The sequence below is a fragment of the Chiroxiphia lanceolata genome, chromosome 1, assembly GCF_009829145.1.
Source record: "Chiroxiphia lanceolata isolate bChiLan1 chromosome 1, bChiLan1.pri, whole genome shotgun sequence".
Taxonomy (NCBI): Eukaryota; Metazoa; Chordata; class Aves; order Passeriformes; family Pipridae; genus Chiroxiphia; species Chiroxiphia lanceolata.
In genome coordinates, this window is record NC_045637.1 from 96,741,024 (window position 1) to 96,761,868 (window position 20,845).

Consider the following 20,845-nt stretch of genomic DNA (forward strand, 5'->3'; position numbering starts at 1 on the left):
GAAATAATATTTCATTACTTATCAGCACTATTTCAATATTTGTTCATGTTGTGCATTCTTGAAATACAGGTGTGATTTAAGTAGGTAACATAGCTGTCTCCAGAAAATACCAGTTTTTTTAATCCAGACTATTCAGGATGGTAGGTGCCATGCTGTCTTCAGAAGAGTCAACTCTGTCAGTTTAGCCCCACATTCTCTATAACCCAAAAATATTTACAAATATTTGTCCAATCCTGAAACACTGTAGGAAACTCTGTTTCTCTGTCATGTATTTTTCCTTCCCATCAGAAAGTGAAAACATAAGTTCATCAAACCTCCTTATTTGAGAGTATACAGTGTGAGTGATCTGAGGTTTCTTCTATGTCAATTTGGTCATCATTATTTCTGAAGATGATGACATCTTTTAGCACAAGTCTCTCCCTATTAAGAAGACACATTTCCAACTTTTAGTTATTTTTCTTTTATATCAGGCATGAGATGAAATCTTTTGCTATGTGAAAGTAATTTTGCACAAATATAGCACTTAATTTTCCTGTAGCTTGGTTACCCACTTTTTAGCATTGACAGGCATGCAAACTGTCCACAGAGCAGAGGATGGAGAGGATGCCTGCCCAAGGCAGACAGGAGGTGACTTTTGCTTATTTTAGCAGAGGTAGGCTTGCATCACACATTAAACTGGGGTTTGAGAGAGGAACATGTTTGACCTGTTAGGACAGATAGCAGGGATGACAGTAAGCAGTTAACGAAAGGCCTTTGATGTTAATGAAGCATAATTTCTATGCTTGGCAGGAGCAACAAATAAAATGTCTAAAACGCTGCACTGCTCTGTGTATTATTAGTGCCAGTTACCCATCAGTGTTAATCATTCTGAAGCTGCTACAGGTGTGTCAGGATTCTGGGTTGGGTCATCCTTAATGTTTTATGTGAATATTTATATAAGTGTTTCTAATATAAAATGATGATCTGCTTTTGGGCCCTGCTGATGGGATAAGATTATCACAAATCTCTAGTTTGGTTCACATTAGTAGAGTATTACAGAATATTTATTACCTGTACATTTTACCTGAATGTCTTTGTGTCTTATCACATAGCTTTAATAATGAAAACTTGCATTATTCTACAAAGCATATGTAATAAAAATCTTGTTTAAACCTGTCTGGATTGTAGTGAAGCAAAACTTCTTTTTCGAGAAGATAACAGGAAAAAGGTGGGAATTTGTTCTCTAAAAGTGTAGATTTTTGTGGTGTTGCTCAGTGGTTTTTTGTGTCAGAAACTTGATTATATGAAGAAAATATATCTTCCTTAGGTTGCCTAATATCGCAGCCTCAGGGCTTAGCTTACCACCCAAGATGAGGACACTTAAGCCCAGACCCCAGTACCTTGCATCTTACAGTCTTCTAAGGGGAATAAAATGCTAATGAATTGCACTTTATTTTGAAGTGATGACACTTGTAACAAATTACAGGAAAAACAACTTGTTCTTTCAGTTAAACACGAACGTTTTCATAATATCTTGACAAATATTTAATGAGCTTATAAGAGTCTTGAAAAAACCTTATTGCCAAACGCTGAGGACTGTTGAATAACAATCCCAGCTCACTCTATCTCTTGCTGAATTCCTTTGTATGCTTGGAGTCATCCCATTGTTATGTAGTAAGTTTTGGTATTCATTTTTCTGACCTGTTTACTGCCTCTTATTTATATTTTTCCCCTTTCCTTCCCACCATATACTGTGATAGTAAGAAAGCCTACTTTTTAATGCTTCTCTCTGGTGTTTAATTGAATTGGATATTGAAAAAATGCAAGTTCTAAATTAGGGGGTTTTGTCTTTTGTTACTTTCTCTTTCTCCTGTTCTAGTTCTCTGGCACCCAACAAATTGGGAGCTCACACTATAGCTCATTGCACTGAACAGTAGAGGACAAAGTTACTTTTCTTTACATGACCATGTTTTCACAAAACTTGTAGGAACTTCTTTATCTAAGAGAATAAGCTACTCAGTCAGGTTTGGTTGGAAACAGGCATCAGGCTTGGAAGTTACCAGTAGTGTGGTTGTAGGAGCCTTGTGCCTGCAGTTTTTCTCGGTGTGGCTTCCTTTTAGACCATGGTTTCCTGGTTGCTTCAGGCTAATACAGGAGTTGACTGGAAGGGATGCTCAAACTTCTGTGTACCATTAGCTTCCATTAAGTAGGGTGTTGGAAATCATGTAGCTAAAGATGTCTTGGTCTGTCATCCTTTTTTTCTTTTCATCCTTCCCACCCAACCTCCTGTGAAATCATCCATAGCAATCAATTCCCACATTTTGTTCAGTTCCTGCAACAGAAGTGTGGTGTTGGGAAAGAGAGAGTAATTTATCCTTTCAGCAGTAGCCTGTATATAGATCAGATCAAAGTGATTGTGTAAATGCCAGTAGGGTCATTAGGGGAATAAATGACATGTTGGCACTGGGAAATAACATTATTGAGGTTGTACATGTCCAGTATGGCATTTTGTATGATAGTCTGTAGTAACACTTGTTCAAACTAAGAGCAAAGGTTTTGTGTTTTCCAGTGCAATGGGGAGGGATTTTTTCTTTAGTCGTATGATGGGACTGAAACTATTTAGATTTAGGCTAACGGGGCTGGTGCTGGGTGATTCATGCAAAATATATCATTCATCAGAAACATTTTGATCCAGAAGAACATTTTTTACTTTGTGCATTATTGTGTGAAAGGTGATAGTATACCTTATATATTACTTCTTACAAACACATCAATTTTTCTGACTATGTCCTTTTTTAAGGAAAGAATTGGGATATCACGAGACCACTATTACACTAGTAAAACAAAACCAAAACAACACTAAAATTGCTTTTCTGCAAGTGTTTTGAGGAAAAACTATAGATTAAGGCAGCGATTTAGACGTTTAGAGTAGAACTGTTTGCATTGTTTGCTTGCTAGTTTAAAAATCACATCTAATATTTTGCATCATTCAACTGATGTGAAAGGCAAAGGATCTCAGTCCAAACTTAGTGGAGTGAACTGTGAATTCCCATTCACAGGAAGGAGGGGTGGCAGGTGATTCTAGCCAGGGAAGGCATTGCTTGACAGGAAGGGAACTTCATTAATTTTACAGCTGTTTATTATACTTACCCTTTATAAGATGAACAGCCTTCTAAAATGTTGTGCTTAGCTTTTGGAGTGTGTGTTTGGATTCTGGGCTCACTTGATGCTGTTGATGTCACGTGGCTGTTGCCAAATATGGAGCTACTGCCTCCTTGGTTTGAACCCTTGCTGTTTAACGTATTATAGTCTTGTTCATAATTGCTTTTAAAGGTGTTAAGGGCTGTTAAATTTTCTTATGTGAGTGTATTCATTTGGCTTAACAGCAAGTCCCAGAGGAAAACATGCAGAATGTAGTGTTGAGATAAAAGCTTACCACAATATCCAAAAAGGGAAAGGTGGGGAGGAAACTGTTAAGACTTGAGGATTCTGCATCCTGCAGTAAGTCTCTTTCTGTTTTATTTGTTGTTTGGAAGTAACAGACAAACAGACTGTGATTGTTTAAGTGTTTGATTTTTTTAGTGGGGCAGCTGATGAAATGGTTGGAGAAGGTATAATGTTCTCTGTTAATAGATGCAGCTTTCTAAGGCAGAGGGGAGAGATCACAGGATCCTTCCAGATTTCTTATGCAGAGAGAGAAGTAAAACCCATGTTTACAGCTTTGCTGCCAGCTGTGTGTGTGAAATGGTCTCTTTCTCAGTCACCTTTCTCTGCTTTGGTGTCCAGGCTGTTTTGCTGTTCCTGTGTAGCTGTTTCTCTACATGTGGGCCTAAGGGTGCAGGAGGCAAACCAGATTTGTTCAGGTAATTACAGGTGATCTTGACTCTGGGTAGGAGGACTGCAGTGGTAAGGTGGTCTGAGATAAGGGGAAATTATGTGCCTTTACCTGAATGAGAGATGTATACCTGGGGGGGGGGAAGGTGTTAGAGGTGGGATTAGGTTGCTAGACTGTCACCTGGATTTGCAGCAGTTCATCTGTGAAAAACATTCTGTAGTAACTGTTGTAAAAGCTAAAGTGTGGTTTGAGAAAGCTACAGGTTCAGGTTGACTATTGTGCTCTCAATTAAAAGGGTATACAGCTACCACTCTTCAACTATTTGAATAAATGCCACTTAGGTTGGCAGGTTTCATCACGTATGTATGCGTTTGCTATGTGTAGATTTGGGTGACTTTTATCCTGCTGTTAGATGAATGTTCCTCAACTCTAAGGCAGAGTTTTGTGGCAGGTATTTGGGAACTGCTGTCTGACTACAAACACTGCAGTCAGAGAGAGGTGGCAATAGAAATGCAAATGCATAAACCAGTAATGTCAGTAGGTGACAATAATAAGGGGGAGAGTGGACTGCAGACTGCTTATTGCTTTAGTGAATTGTTGAGATATGATAGCCTATTTTCATCTATTATTTTAAGAAGTACTGCTTAATACTAAAGAAACAAGTTAAAGAATTAAGAGCTTGCATCATTCATTCTGTATGAACTTCATTGTTTTGAGGGGGTTTTATATAAAAGTATAGTAAACTATATTCCTACCTTCACCTTTTTAAGATTCTCCCAAATAATAATACTTCTCGTTTAAAATGTTCTAAATAAAATTGAAAAACCCATTGTAAATCATATTTGAAAAATTTACTAGATTTTATATAGTGAGTACTGCAAACCCATTTGCTTTTTTTTTATACCTTTTTATTGTTAACTTTTAACAGTGGCATTCTGTAACATGCAGGAAGATGTCCACAGATGTGTGCATGGAAGGTGAGAAGGTTACCTTCTTGCTTGTAGTGCAAATTCTTCTCCAGAAATAAATGGAAATACTTAAAGCCTTGCACATTTGCAAATGGAAATAGACTTACTTCAAGCTCAAGATGTTTTTTGGGTTATAAATAAAATCCAGAAACTCTGGACCTAAGTTTCTCTTGGCATTCATGACCTAAGTCTAAGCTTGAACAGATATCTTGCCTGAAAAGTAGAAGAAAAAATTTCACAACACTTTAACTCAAAATTATGAATAGTTTGTGTTTAACAGGGGGAAGAAAAAATCTCAAGACCCGTGATTTCCTTCCACCTTAGCTTTGGAGAATTGAGATGATGCATTGAAGTGCGAATTATGTTTTCTGTGAGCTACTGCTCTCAGCAATTTTTCTGTAGTTGTCTTTACCCTCATGTCTGTATCATTCTAGGATAGGGCATGGGTATTGTTCGGGAGTTTTTTTAATTTATTTTTATTTAAAGGGCTGGCTTTTTTGGGTGAGGCTTTTGGGGCTCATGCATATTTGAAATACAGCCTTCTCTGCTTATCCTTGAGTATAAGTCAAGTGGCTTCTGTGGTGAACTGCTGAGACATGTTTCTTCCAACATCTTAAAGAGGCTGTATGAACAAGGGCCATGTGTCCCTGTGATCCTTGGTATTTTTAATGAATTATTCAAGGACTCTCTGCTTCCTTACAGATATTAATGAGGGTTAAATAAATATAAATCCAGTGGTTAAATACTCTTACATGGTATATCAAGGTGATTAAGGCTTTGGAAAAATCCTTGCTACAAAACTGGAGTCCTGTGTGTTATAGAGGCTGTGGTTTCATGCATATTGGTCTCGAGGGCTCTTAGTAGTGGTTCTAAATGCTGCAGTCACACACCACAACATATTGTTCCAGTGTAAGCTAACAAAAATGTCAGCGTTTCAGAAATTGGAGTACATTAAACTGTAGAAGCAGGCTTTAAGTTGAATCTAACTTCATCTGACAGCTAAAAGATAGTGTACTCTTATTCGTTCTAGATCAGTTGGTTCATTCAATAAGGGTTGGTATTAATAATCATTGATCTGAAGATGTGTTCATTTGGTATTTCTGCCCCTTGACAGTTGATCTGAGATACCCATGAGCATGCTGTAGAACCAGGGCAGGGACTTTTGTTCACTTGCACACCAGCAGTCTCATTTTGCTGCATTAGTACAGTTTTACATCTTCTAATGCTAATTGCAAGGGTACATGGCATCAGATTGAGCGACACCAGCTTTAAGTGATCTCAGTGACAGCTTGGGCTATGTGTCTCTTGTGGTATTTGATGTGGGTCCTTATCCCAAACTGATCTGAGGAAACTCAGCAATCTCTTGGCTGCTGGCAGACTCACATGAGATACCAGTGAATGCAGAGCAGTAGCTTCATCTTGTAACTTTTGCACTGTATTTTTGCCCTACATTTTCTATGCCAGGAACCATTTTCTATGGTTTCTTGAAACAAACTTTACATAAAACTTATGTCTTCGTGACTTGGAGATGTTCAAGCTAGTCTCAAATAGGTAGGCAAAATAAATGCTAACAAAGCAACCTGGTCACTGTGGGGAGAAAATGTGAGTTGTTGAAAACTGCCTGTGTCTTTCCCCAGTCTTAGCCCTGTTTTTAAAACATTTGCAACATTGATCAGTCACCCTTGCTGGACTGCTTTTATCTGCTGCTTTGATTCTAAACCCAGCAGAGAATTTGGATATGCCTGTTGAGTTCTTCTGTCTTCCAGGGTACTGAAGTGCCAAAGAAGGGGTTGGGCTTTCAGAGGAAACCTCAGGGTGGGGAGGAAAAGAAGTTTACCTTTCTTTGGCAGCATGTTATTGGAGTAGTTGCTTCTGATAGTGAAGCCAAGCTGTACTAAAGGACATGGCTAATGTACAGTCAAGATAGACTAATTATGGACAACAGAGACAACCTCTCTGTTCCTGTGTTATCCTGGGTTCCCTTAAGGTACAGCTCTTTCTAGGTGTCTCCAGTAAAGCTGTCTCATGGCCACTGTACTCTGCAGCTGTGCTGCAGCTGGCCAGCCCCTCCTGATGCATGGAGTTGCTGTCTTCTGTGATAGGCTATCTCAAGAAGTTCTTGCTTCTGTTCCCCTTTAAGTCCTGCACTTGCTGCTGCGGTTCTTCCTTGCTGGAAGTGTTAGATCATGCTGAGAAGAAAAAAAAAAACCAAACACTAAAACAACCCCAAAAAGCCTAACAAAACCTTTAGGGGATTGCTTTTTGTTTGCAATGTGTTCACTTCAGTGATGACATAAACTGGTTGCTACAACTGGGGAGTACCATAGATACCAGAACTCTGTGCTGGCTTTCCCAATGTAATTAACTTACCCGGAACCAGAGCCGTGGTTACGCTTGATACACAGTTCTTCATTTGGAGTCAACGCTAATGACCACGCCCTAAAATTAGCAAAGGCATTGACTTCCTCTGTTAAAAAAAGCAAAATGCTCATACTGGATTTCACTGAAGCTTTCCCTTTTTTTCTGTCCCATAGTGCCAATTTAAAGCAGATATTGTTAAAAGACTTGGTTTAGAAACAGAATAAGTACAGAAGTATTGGGAGACCAGTGACAGGCTTATGATCATCTCCATCCAGAGGCTTTTAGTAAATGTCTGTCCCTATTCATGAGACTGCGGACAAAAAAAGTAAGATTTTGCTATAATGGCACACCTAGTGTCTGTTTGTTTGAAAGCACATCTGGAAAGAATGTGAATAAGATCCCATAGTGAGTTTCCTTATTTACTAGTTCAAGTTTCACTTAAATCCCATTGTATTTTTTTACTTAAAAGAAACCAAAGAAACCATGTGGGCAGTTTGTGGTCCTGTTGCAGTCCTTTGGCTGTCAGGCTGGGTATTGGAGTGAGGTACCACCTCCACAGCCACCCCCAAAACATGTGCCTGCCATAACCCAGTGGTTCTTACCCAGTTGTTTCCCCCAGCTCACCTGCACAATTGTGACAGTTTGTAAAACTGGAAAAAGATTTTGCATCATTTGTGGCAGTTTTCCTTGTAACATTTTTGTTGAAGTAGGGGATGAGCCCTGCTTCAGTACCCAAGGGGGTACTGAAGGAGTTTGGGGAAGAAGAGGAAGATGCTTTTAGTGCTGCCAGCAGTAGAGTGTATTGGAATTCTTCAGATTTGAAGTGTAGAGCAGGTGGGGAATCTGTTTCCTCTCTGCAGAAATGGAGTAGGGAAAGGCTCTATTCTTGTAAGTGGGTTTCACTTACGACACAGAGAAGAGATCAAGCAGAAACCTGAACCTCTGTTTGGTATATGCAGCCATTTAAAAATGCCTTTGATTCAGGTTGCTCTTGTCTGATAATTGTCTTGGATCTTGGCCATTATATTTTGAAAATCCCTCACTTCACCAGTAAAAGGAGAGCTTTGAGGTCTGAAATTCACAACTCATTCTGCTTGAGTTCTGTGTTTGTTGCTCTTTAGTCATTAAAGCATATGTACTAAAATTTAAGTATGTTTAAGTCTTTGTGGAGTTCAGGCTTGTGTTCTGCAGCACTAAGTAGTATTGGGCTTTCTTCCTGGCAGAAGTTTGCCTAAGATCCTGACAGTTGTACTTGAAACTTGACCACTTGATTATATGTTGCTCAGAAGTTCATTGGTGCTCTGGAGTTCTTCCTCTGGCCTTTGGGTTAAATGTCAGCACAGAGAACAGTATGATAGAGGGCTTGGTATTGTGTACCTTTCATCTCTAGCACATTTAAATGTGGCAGCTGTGGTCATATTTAGATGTGCAGGGGCAAACCTGATGTTTAGTGGTGATGTTTGGTATAAGACCAAGTATAGAGGTGTTGTTTAGGAACAGTATCAATTAATAACTTAGAACTCTAACCTTCTTTTAAGAATCTCTGCTCTTGCATATCCTAATTTGAATCATACCTCAACCCAGGAGTATGCCAGCTCTTCCTGTTGCATACCTGGAGTGTGAGGTTACCTTGGATGCAAAGTAGAGAATGCCTAGAGATATTGTGGTTTGAAAACCAATTAATTTGAGGTAAAAACTCAGTCATTGTAATCTCATATATGTTTCTGTAGCTCATATCATTAGGGGGGGTTTTTTTGGCTTTTTAGGTATCTGTAATTTCAGATTCATACACTGAACACAGGGTGAAGATGAGCAGTTCTGACATGGTTATTAGTGTGAGTTGGTAGCCTAAAAAGGAGCTTAGCAGTAAATCAAAGTAAAAGACAACAAGACAAATGTATTGTCAAAGGGAGCAGGGAAAAGAGTCAAATAAAGTAATACAAATGAAAGGAGAACTAAGTAATCAAACAGTGAATTGTCAACAGTGAAAGGCCACAAAAATATGTTCACTTGTGCAGTTCTTTTAAAAAATCAAGACTGAGCAATTATTATTTGTTTTCTGTGAACTCTGTACCATGTTTAAAAAAGATCTAAACTGCTCACACAGGAAGAGGTGTAATTTCCAAGCAGATAGTGCCTGCCACTGAGAAGGGCATAAATCTGTGCTTTTGTAAATGGCAGTATTGGTAGTTTGATGGCTTGTGAAGACTTCTCATGAAATAAACCTGACCTGAATCTAGTTTTTGCTCTCAAAGAGGAAAAAATCCTCAACATGGGCATGAACTGCAGTTTTGTTGCTACAGTCATCAGTCTTTTGGTTGTTGAGGAACAAGTGACACACTGCAAGTAAGCAGTTGGAGGTGTCATTTAAAAAGTGGATTTCTGTTTGGAATTGCCAAACACTTGGTAATCAGATACAAGTGAGACATTGAAGCATGCAAAACCATTTTCTTTTTGGTGCAGTCTGCTTATTGTGGTACAGGTTAAAGCCACAGAAGAACCACTACAGCCAGCTTATGAAAGAGCCTGGATTTTGTTGGTGGGTTTTGGGGAATGGTTTTTAGCTTTTTTTTACTTGACTTTTTATTTTTCTAAAAAATATTAGGGAGATGCTGCAGCTCATGATCAGAGTTGGTGAAATTTTGTAGTAGCTGAATTATATCTGCTTATTAGAATTTTTTAAAAATAAGTCTGAAAGGTCGGTTCCTCCAACTGTATTGAAGAAAATAAAAGTATCTTATAATGACTGTTCAAGTGTTTGAGAAAAAGTAAATGATTATATTTTTAAGACCTGGGATTTTGATAACTAAACAAGGCATACTTTAATTGGACTACTCATCTGAAAAACATACTTTGTCTTCTAAGAAGTTTGGAATAGTGAATGTTACACTTTGGGTTTCCAGCTCTAATTTCTGGTTTGATTTAGCTATTGTTTGGAAGAAAGAATAAAATATCCTTTTTTATGTCTTTATTTTAAAATGTGGAAATGCAAGGCTTAAGGATCAAAAATAAAAAATTTTTGTGGGAAGATTGAAGCAATATATGCTTCTGCCATGACACAAGAAAATAATAAGCTAAGATAAAGTCTGTATAGAACTCATCTGCCCCTGTGCTCAGCACTGGTGAGGCCATACCTCAAATCCTGGGTTAAATTTTGGGCCCCTCAGTACAAGAAAGACATTGAGGTGCTGGAGCATGTCCAGAGAAGGGCAACAAAGCTGGAGAAAGATGGAGCACAAGTCTGATTAGGAGCAGCTGAGGGAGGTGGGGTTGTTTAGCCTGGAGAAAAGGAGGCTCAGGGAACCTTATTGCTCTCTACAGCTGTCTGAAGGGAGGTTGTAGGCAGGTGAGGGTTGCTTAGTTCTTCCAAGTAACAAGCGATAGGACAAGAGGAGATTACTTCAGGTTGTGCCAAGGGAGGTTTAGACAGGATATGAGGAAAAATTTCTTCACAGAAATTGTTGTCAAGCACTGGAACCAGGAAGTGGTTGAGTCACCATCCCCGGAGGCATAAAAGACATGTAGATGTGGTGTTTAGGGACATGGTTTAGTGGTGGACTTGGCAGTGTTAGGTTCATTAGAGTCATTGATTTTAGAGAAGAGAACCTGAACCCTTCCATGATTTTGAAGTTTCCACATTTGGTTTTCATTACTGTGTGGTTCAGTGGTGTATTAATGGGGAGTTGTATCTAATTGAATATAAACTATCTCTGGACAAACAGTGCTTGTTTTTACTGAACTTCTTTGCTAAACCAAGGTTAGAAACTGTCATTAATATATGTTTCAGTGACTTTTAAAGTTGTGACAATGAATAATTTGAATACTTACTTGGTTGTCTTCTTCCTCATGTTGCTGTAAAAGCATGTATCTTAAGGGACTGACACTCAAATCATAACCAGAATTTATTCATAGAATTCTTTCAATCTGCAGTTTCTAATTTAAGTGTCTGTAATCTACCTGCAATAAATGGAATACCTACATCTTTTTCAGGACTGTCTTGGTGAGACTGGAAGGGTGCAGTCATCCTGTTGTTATGAAAGGCTTGTGTGCAGAATGTGGTCAGGACTTAACTCAGTAAGTATTGTCAACTCTTTTTTCCAACTTTGCCTTGCTTCTGATTAGGGGTCCAAGCTTTTTCTCTCATCTAATAAAATCGTAGAATGGTTTGAGTGGAAGGGACCCTAAAGATCATCTACTTCCAACCCCCTTACCATGAGCAGGGACAGCTTCCACTAGACCAGGTTGCTCAGAACCCCATCCCACCTGGCCTTAAACTCTTCCAGGGCTGGGGCATCCACAGGTTCTCTGGGCAGCCTGTTCCAGTGCCTTACCACCCTCACAGAGAACATTTTCTTCCTTATATCTAATCTAAACCTACTCTCTTTCAGTTTAAAGCCATTCTCCCTTGTCAAGGACCCATGTAAATAGTCCCTCTCCAGGTCTCTTGTAGGGCCTTCAGGTACTGGAAGTCTGCTGTAACGTCTCCTTTGATGCTTTCTTCCGGGTCTTGGTAATTGTGAATCATACCTGTAATATTAACTGTGAAATGGTAGCTAGTAGTGGAAGGGGATGGAAGGGGAGAACAGTATTCATACTTTCTGACAGAAGTAGCACTCCTACAAGGAAATCTGAGAGGGAGTTTTCCTCTAAAGTTAAATTTCAGCATAGAGTACTCTTTCACATTTCCTTTAAAAATTGTATCTTTTGAGATTGGCTCATTAAATTGTTGCTTAAATTTGAGTGGTCTGAATATATTAGTTTTTGATCACATGATTGATAGTGTAATCATATTTCTTTACTGAAAAATTGCTGCTTCTAGACAGGAATCTGTGTTCCTTGTGGATAAAACCAACACATGAAAAAGCAAGATCTAGGCCAGTTTTGCCAAGTGTCTTAATTTATTTTTGCAATTTACACAAGGCACTTGTTTTGTCATTCTGAAATTTTTGAATGTGTGCCCTCTTTGTCCTTATCTGTATGACACTGTAGTCACAGATACATTATTTGGAACTGCATTTCAATGTAGCCATTACAGGGACTTATAACTAGGAATATGAGTGAATAAGATACCATAAGGGTACTTGAGTTACACTTCACATTACAAATTTAGGACTTAATACCTGTGCATGCTCTTTTTCTGTGGAGGTAGTGTAGGGTAACTTAGTACCCTAGGTAGAAGATGTAAAGAGCATGCATACAGACACAAATTCTCATCACATTGTATCCTACTTTGCTTTCCATGTACTTATCACTGAGGCTGAGAGTTGTGTGGTGTGTCAACACTGACTTGATAAACCTGAGAATTTATTTACACTTGTGCAGGTGTAAATAGCTCTGAGGTAATAGCAGTCCTGTTAATATGACCTTACTTCATTTGTACTGTGTCTGAATGGGAGCTAGCTTGTCTCCAGTGCTTTCAATTTAAGGCTTCAGAACTGTTTTCAATTTTCTGTGAAAATTTAGTTCCACGGAACTAAAGGAATTTAAGCCTTAAGCCAAAAAAGAAAGCAAATTCGAAAGATAATTGTATTTCTCCTTTGCTCTGTCTCATTGCTAATACAGTTGGTAAAGAGAATGTTTCTTATGCATATCAAATTACTAATTCAACAGCTGTTTTCCAAAATGGGCTGTATAGTTGCCTGGATTTTATAAATGAATGTCACATGCTCATTTTGTTTGGCAGGAAATACTTTGGTTTCATTTTAATTCATACTCATTATTAAGATTTATGTTATGAGCATTATCCCATAAACTAGTGCAAGTGGACTGAATGCTGAGAAAGTTATGCAATATGTACTCAGTCAATGGTTGGATATAACGTTTAATAAGAAGTTGAATGTTAATATTTTGTAAACAAGTATAATTTTGCAAATCTAACAAAGGATAATTATGAATAGGGCTTTGTCTGCCCTGAATGAGTACTTGATTTGAGGTTTGAATACAGTCACATCTGAATATTGCTATACTGCTATCATTTCATTAAAAATCCAGACGAATTCAATGTGTCTGGTGAATTAATTTTTCTGTCTTAATACTCCTTACTGTGTCTTTATGTCCATGTCTTCATTTTATACAAAATGGCTTAAACATCTGAAATAATGTGTTACATCTGCTGAACCTACATCAGAAGGCAATTCAAAAGCATTGGTGCTTTTCTTGCTTAAAGAAAAGCGTACAGCCAGTTGCATCCTTTCTGTTAAACAGTTCTTAATGCTGATTCAACTAATGGTTGAAAATGGTTGTTTTTAAAGGCTTGTTTAAAATGTCACTCAGGATTATATCTGACTTGTTCTGAACTCTGAAGCAAAGGATGTAAGATGCTAAAATGTAAACTTTGGACCAAATGAAATATCTTTCCTTCTTGGGCATGGATGGTGCCAAACGCTAGGGTACAGTAAAAGCATATCTGTCTGTGATTGTGTCTGCCTCAACACAGTGCAGTAACAGTTGTTCCTCAGCAGCTTGTTTATCATGAAGTGAAATCTGGGTTAAGTTTAACTCTGATTGTAGATATGATACCAAATCTTGTTCTTGGCAGGACTGGTAATTGGGAGAATTAAAAGATGTGCATGTGTCACATAGAACAAAATTTGTACAGTAATATTTTTAATGTTTCTGAATCATAAATTAGGTGTCAAAGTTTTAAATAAAGTGATCTGTGTAAGCTGGAAGCTAGTGATACTGATGATCTGTAGGATTACTTGGTCAATTTTTGAGGAATTTTGGATTTGTGTGTGTACTCACACACACTCTCCCATATACACACAAGGATGATACCTGTTCTGTGTGTATTAGTATTTATCTGTGTATCGTGTGGATACATACCTGAGTAAGGCTACGTGTATAAAACACACATAAAATAAATACATGCATACGTGCAGTTCCTCTTCTGTTTGTGCCAATGGGAAGAGCACGTGTGGGGGTTTTTTCGGGTACTTTTCTTGAAGCAACAGTTACCTGTAAGTCACTCTACTGTGTGTAAAAAGTAACTTTGCCTATCCTTAGCTTAAATTTATTTCATAGTCTGGCTTGGAAAAAAGTAGGCAATTGCATGCAGAGTGATTGCGAGAAAAGGAAAGGAATAGTTTTAAATTTGAATGATTTGGTGGTTATGCTTAGTTTATAGCTTGCTTTCTTTTGGGAAGGCACTATCCACATTTGCTGCAGGCACGCTGGTGGCTTATGAGGCCAATACGTGACAGACATATCCGATTGCAAAAGGCACAGCAGAAAGACTCCTTAGATGGTGTAATCTGCAAGACACGGTTCTTTCTGCGTTGCCTTTTTTCCTCGAGAGTGATCCTGCGTGTGTTCTCGAAGGAGACAGCTGCGTTATAGATGGTGTGTCTCCAGGCCTCCCGATTGGAGGCCAGAGTAGACCAGTTATGGTGATCAATATGGCCAAGGCTGAGATATTGTTTCAGGGAGTCCTTGTATCTTTTCTTCGGGGCTCCTCTCATGCGGCAGCCAGTGGCAAGTTCACCATAGAGCAGGATCTTAGGAAGGCAGTGGTCCTTCATCCTTGAGACGTGCCCTGCCCATCGCAGCTGTGTTCTCAGCAACATGGCCTCAATACTAGTGACAGCTGCTTGCTCTAGTACAGATGTATTGGTCACATAATCTGACCAGCGGATGTTAAGGATTGTACGGAGGCAGCGCTGATGGAAGCGTTCGAGGAGACGCAGGTGGTGCCGGTAGATGACCCATGATTCGGAGCCGTATAGGAGAGTAGACAACACTATGGCTTTGTAAACACCGATCTTGGTGCTTTTCTTCAAGTGTTTATTACGCCATACTCTTTTGTGGAGTTTTCCAAAAGCATTATATGCCAAGCCTAGCCATGATGATGATGATGATAGCTTGCTTTCTAGTGCAAATCAATACATAGATGTGTGTTTCATCATAGTGTCCTTTGTCATGAAATAACCATATGGAAGTATAACATATTATAGTGACTTTTTGCAGAGTTTTTTCTAGTGAGCTCCTTTGATCTCTAGCCATTTTGTCTAGGAACTTGCATTAACAAGAATTTGGAAGTGTGTTGGTCAAAATAGCTCTCTTAAGTCATAGTTTTTTGGTGGGGACTGGTTTGATACTACAGATTTTAGCATGTTCAGTTTTTCACTAAACTGTTACTCTCTTTTGATGCTTCTTTTTCCTATGTGATTAGGATACGAAGCAGGAATGGAAAGCAGAATGTGCCATTATCCACAGCAACCGTGTCAATGGTTCACAGTGTCCCAGAACTGAAAGTTAGCTCTGAGGTAAGTACCATCAGGCTTGCTTTATTCACACCTTTCACAGTAGCTCCACAGTTGAGAAACTTAATTATAGTAGTTTCTTTAATGTTGTATATACTTCACACAGAAAGTTTGGCTTCCCCTTGAAGACAAATTTGGAGTTAAACATCAGTAGCCTAGGGTTTTTGTGTATTAACTTCATGTAGATTGATTGTTTTCAGGTTTTATTCTTTTCTTTTTTTTTTTTTTTTTTGAGCTGTGTACTGAAAAGATGGCACATCTGTGACAACCTGAAAACTTACTGGTGGAATGTTTTTATCTCTAAGAATGAGCAGTTAGTGGAAAGCTCCACTAGCTGAAATGTATTCAAAGCTTGCAATATCTTTAAAACCTAGCTTTACCCTTCACATTGTAATTGCTCCCACTAGGTATAGTGAAGCTTGTTTGTTTGCAACTTGCCTGTATGTTAAAATTGTTTTGTTATTTTTCAAATATTCTGTTAATCTGAGTTATCAAAATATGCTTGTTTATCCCTCAGTTTCTTAAGGGGGGAAAAGCATGTTTATTTTGAAGATAAACATTCTGTTTGTCTTCCTTACCAGCTTGATATTTTTTTTTACTTTATATTGCTGCTTACTTTTTTTTCCTGGTAACTCTTAGAAGAACACCAGTGAGAGGAACTGTGAAGATATAAGCAGCTGGAATTGTCCCCATCATAGAGACTTAGAAAGGGCAGTTCACACTTGGCTCCCGCTGCTTTGTAATGCTCCAACTTAACTTTGCTTTTAAGTTTATCTCCCTTGAGGGTAACACTGCAACTTGCTATCAGAAGTGGGTCAAGTGAACACAGAGCTCAATGTGGTACTTTGAAAGTTTGTAGATGTGCACAAGAGGAGTAAACTTCTCTCAGATTTACCGGAGTATAAGAAATTTGATAATATTGCCCACATAGGGCTACATAATCTTAACTAAATATGTCTGAAGGCATGTATTCTTTAATCTGAAGTTGACAGTTATAATTCCGTCATTAGCAGCTTCAGTTTTATACTCACCCTGGTGTTGTCAGCCAGATTGTACCTAATTGATGCAAAATTACTGAACGTAGCAGTCAAAGTTCTCAGACCTACTGATGAACTTTTTGTATGTGTACCCCAGAGCTACTGTTATTTCCTCTCAAGACACTAGGTCTTAAATGAATTTGATGGTTACTTATTTATTAAATTTGAAAGTTGTACTGAATTTATCAATTTTAAGAGTTACAAGCATCACGAAGATCTGAAAGTAGACTTTGAGAGTGGGGGTTTTTTCTGTAGAAAAACTGCTGGCAAAGCTGTCATTGCTACAGTTATGTTGAAGCATAACTTCTTATGTAGTTAGTTTGTAGCAGAACTACTTCCCAAGTTTACAATACACAAAAGGCAACGAACCTAATTTTATTTGTTTTAAGTTAAGCTTAGCACTAAATATTTTTGTTACAGCAAGCTGAGCAGCTAGGAAGGGAAGATCAACAGCGACTACATCGAAATAGAAAACTGGTGCTCATGGTAGATTTGGACCAGACATTGATCCATACTACAGAACAGCACTGCCAACAAATGTCCAACAAGGTATTTGGTGTTAACTTTCAAACCAGTGTAACAACAGGAATGTTTCTAGCATTTAAATGATGGTTTTTTAAGAGAACATGCTGTGATTAGGTAAAATTGCAATTAAAGAATAACAGAAAATGAGAAACAAGTCTTATGAAATATGTTCCTTTCTCTCTACATTGAAACTGACAGTTTTCTTTCTTCCATTCAAGCTTTTGTGCACTTTTTCAGTCTAATCACTCTGAGAAATTTCAGGTAGCTAATTTTAATCTCTGCTTTCCTTTCTCTGCAATTCACAAGCTGAGTACTCGGTAATGAGACTATTTTCCCTCCAAGTCTGAGGTGGATATAGTGAATTACTGTTCAAAGTCCCTTTTTGAGCAATTCTCTGTGTTGCTATGCTTGTCATTCCTTGAGTATGTCTAGTTTTTTTATCCTCTTTGGGGATTTTTTGGGTGGGGAGGGAGAGGTTGTGTGTTGCTTTTTAATTTCTTCATTAAATGCTTGTCATTGAACTGATAAGGACTGTTAGCTTGTAACATTTCCAATTTGGAAACTTCAAACAAGAAGCATGTTGAAATGTGTCTACGGTGTCTTTGAACCAGAGGATGCAAATTCAAATGTCAGTATCATGCAAACTGTGATTGCTCAGTTGTTCTTTCTTTCCTCTTGACATTCTTGCATGTCCAGTAGGTTCAACACGTGTTTACACTTCCTAGCAAAAACTGATGTACATTGCAATGAAGAGGAAAGGGAACCGTGAATATTCAATTTAAGGATTAAAAAACCCTCCATTTTTACCTGAAAGGCTATGCCTTTGCCTGTGTAAATGCATGGTTTGAAGAAAAATACTTTTAAAATATTGAGATTTTTGACTGGGATCTTTATCTACAAGCTTCCTTCCTGGTTTGCACCTGATGGTTTATTTGCATAGACATCATATTTTTTCATCCAACAAAGTCTTTCTCTGAGCTCAGTACGTATATGTGTGAAGTTCACTGAGAGATATTGACTCGAGTGAGAGCCTGAACTTTTTTGAAAAAAACAGCTTGAGAAATTTCTCGGATTAGTTTGCTATTAGTAAAGATTTGATTGAAAGCCACACCTGTATCATAACCTTTTCAACAGTACAGCTTCCTGCATTTGAAAACCTTATTGTTGGACTACCTGGCACAGAGCAAAAATGTGCTTCAAATTTCATTCATCCACATAATCTTGTGGCCAAAACTTGCTTTAGTCTAATCAGACCAAATAAAGGTAGTGGAAGTCATGGAAGAGGGCACTTCTGGAATGCTGACATTTTTTTTTACTGTTTTGATAACATTCAACATGCTTTTTCTTCTAGGGAATATTTCATTTCCAGTTAGGTCGAGGTGAGCCAATGTTGCACACACGTTTGCGTCCTCATTGTAAGGAATTCCTGGAGAAAATTGCCAAGCTCTACGAATTACATGTTTTTACTTTTGGCAGCAGGCTGTATGCACATACAATTGCAGGTGAGTAGTGTGTTTACATTTAACAATATTTGCATCCTCAGCTTTCATACTCACATGACTAATTTTCCTTCTGTGGTTGTTTTTAAGTATTTGTTCTTTGTTTTGTGGAAAGCCATCTCCTAAATAGTCCTGTAAGTAGAATTCTTAGTTTGTTTACAAGACAGTGGCTGTATGGCCTGTAATATTAGAAATAATCTTTTTCCACCATCAGATGTGCTTTAGAGAATCAGACTGTGGTATGACAATTTGTGCCTTCTTATTGAATTAAGGAATTATGTTGAGGGGCTCTAAAAATGATCTACAAAATCACTTGTCTTAAAAATCTAAAGTAACCGTTCCATAAAAACGAACAATGTGAGATTATCTCCTCCTGTGGGGAACACCAACCCCCCCATGTTGTTTCCTTCCACCAAAGGAAATTTTGCTGCTATAAAACAATTTACAGCAGTTCTATTTATGTCCTGGAACTGAGATGCACTTACTTCAGGAAAAACAGAAGTCTAGCAGTATTTTCACATATTCTTTTCAAGAACTTAGAAATATTTTCTCCTAGTAACCGAAAACTTGCATTTGAATTATAACAGTGGTAGTCTATTGTGTGGGTCACTGAATGAAATTTTTTTCCAAGTAGAAAAGAAAACTGCCCTGGTTATGCAAGGATATGGGTCAGAATCATGTTAGGAATGTGACCATATGTTTAAACTGTCAAGATGGGGTGAAAGCCAATTTTAGTCTTCACTGGCAGAATAGCATTATCTCCTCAAGCATTATCTTTATCAAGTCTGTTGGTCTAAGACAATATAATTAACAATGTTTTAGGCTGACTCTGCATGTCAAACTGTCCATGCTGCTGTTCCATGTCTCCTAGCTTTTTTTTAAGTTGTCTTTCACATCTACTTTTTTTGTGTTATTGCCAGGAGTGCTTTGAACAACACTGTCTTCGTTATCCCACTTCTTGGCAAGAGAGGAAGATTCCAAAATAGTCAGAGAGCTAACTATCCTAGTTAACTTTCAAACAGTTTAGGGAAAAGATATTTAAGTAAACAATTCTTTATGCATGTTGAATACCACAGAAGAGTCTTGTAATGACAAATATGAGACTTCTGAATGACAACATACAGTATTTCTGTAATCAGAATGTGATGCCTATTTGTAGTCTCCAGCTAATTCTCCTTGAAAGAAAGTTTGAGAGCTGTGTCTTGTCCTGACCATCCACGTTACTCAGTCTTTATTGACTATTGTTTGAAGAATGTTCCTAAAGCTTTGTCAGTCTCACTGTTGGATTATACATTGTGTACTGCTAATGCATTGACACTTCTTTACCCAGCTGTTCTTCTTAGAATCTGTTTTTATCTTGTGTAACAAAAGGGGGATAGTTTCTCATACACTAGATTTAAATACCTGTGTGGTATTTAGAAGTGGGTGGACAATCTTCCTCACCTCTATCTGCGTACCAAAATCTGGCATGTGGCCTAAGACCAGAAGATGTATACCAAATAAAATCAGAAGATGTATAGCAAATAGGCTTTAGAGCCAGGGAGAAGAATGAGTTGCAGAGGTAGTTAACTAATAATATAGGAGTGCTCAATCTTCTCTTTATGTGTGATTTGGTCCTCTGCCCATTTTAATCTCTGAGGTAAAATTTGGATTACTTTACAGTCCCCATGCTAGGACAGACTGATACTTGAAATGTTACAAGCCTCTTAGTGGCCATCATACTCAACCTGCTCCATTATTCTATAGAGGAAATGGCCACCAAATGAGCTAGTTAGGGTATTGCTACTTCCCTGTATCCCCAGACTTCTGGATTTTTGCCTGAAGTTAACCTCATCAAAGGCATTCAAACTGCAAGTGAATTACTTGTGCAGTAATGGTGATAGCTTCAGTTGAAATCTGTGGAGAAACAGTTGATACAGTCTTTGGTCTCTTGCTCACCTGTGCAACCAAGATGCGGTAACAGAAATACGTAGCTGATACGCACAGAGAACACTTGATGGCAGTATTGGTTAAATGATTTCTCACAGAGACCTGTCAGTTTGATATTTTATTGTTATTCCTATGTTACATAAAGAAAGAACTTGTAACAAAATGTTGGGGATTTTTCTCATAAGAAGAAGGTTGTTTCCTTACGTCCTGTATATACATCCTATATTTCTTTGTGAAATCTGAACTCTGGGCTGCGCCTCTCATGTCGTAGAAGGCTTTTGCAAACAGATAATATCTTGTCAGTCCTCTTCTCTCATCTCAGCTGCCTTCTATCGTCTGTTAAGTGGGATTAGCTGATAATTGTAAACATCATTCATATCTGCTGAAATAATTTATCCTAAACCCCTTATTAGTTTGACTCATTTACAAAATGGTATCTGGTAGTATGTTT

General features: G+C 38.1%; 1 protein-coding gene across 2 annotated transcripts in view; it reads left to right on the top strand.

The window, feature by feature from the left end:
* The window catches only part of CTDP1 (CTD phosphatase subunit 1), a 100,426-nt gene that overhangs the window by 2,288 nt on the left and 77,293 nt on the right, over window positions 1–20,845 (top strand). For both annotated transcript variants that reach the window (XM_032694951.1, XM_032694942.1), the window contains exons 2-5: window positions 11,134–11,217; window positions 15,314–15,407; window positions 16,862–16,990; window positions 18,318–18,468. In XM_032694951.1, coding sequence (XP_032550842.1) covers window positions 11,177–11,217; window positions 15,314–15,407; window positions 16,862–16,990; window positions 18,318–18,468 — 415 coding nt within the window. In that variant the 5' untranslated portion in view covers window positions 11,134–11,176. The remainder of the gene's footprint in view (window positions 1–11,133; window positions 11,218–15,313; window positions 15,408–16,861; window positions 16,991–18,317; window positions 18,469–20,845) is intronic.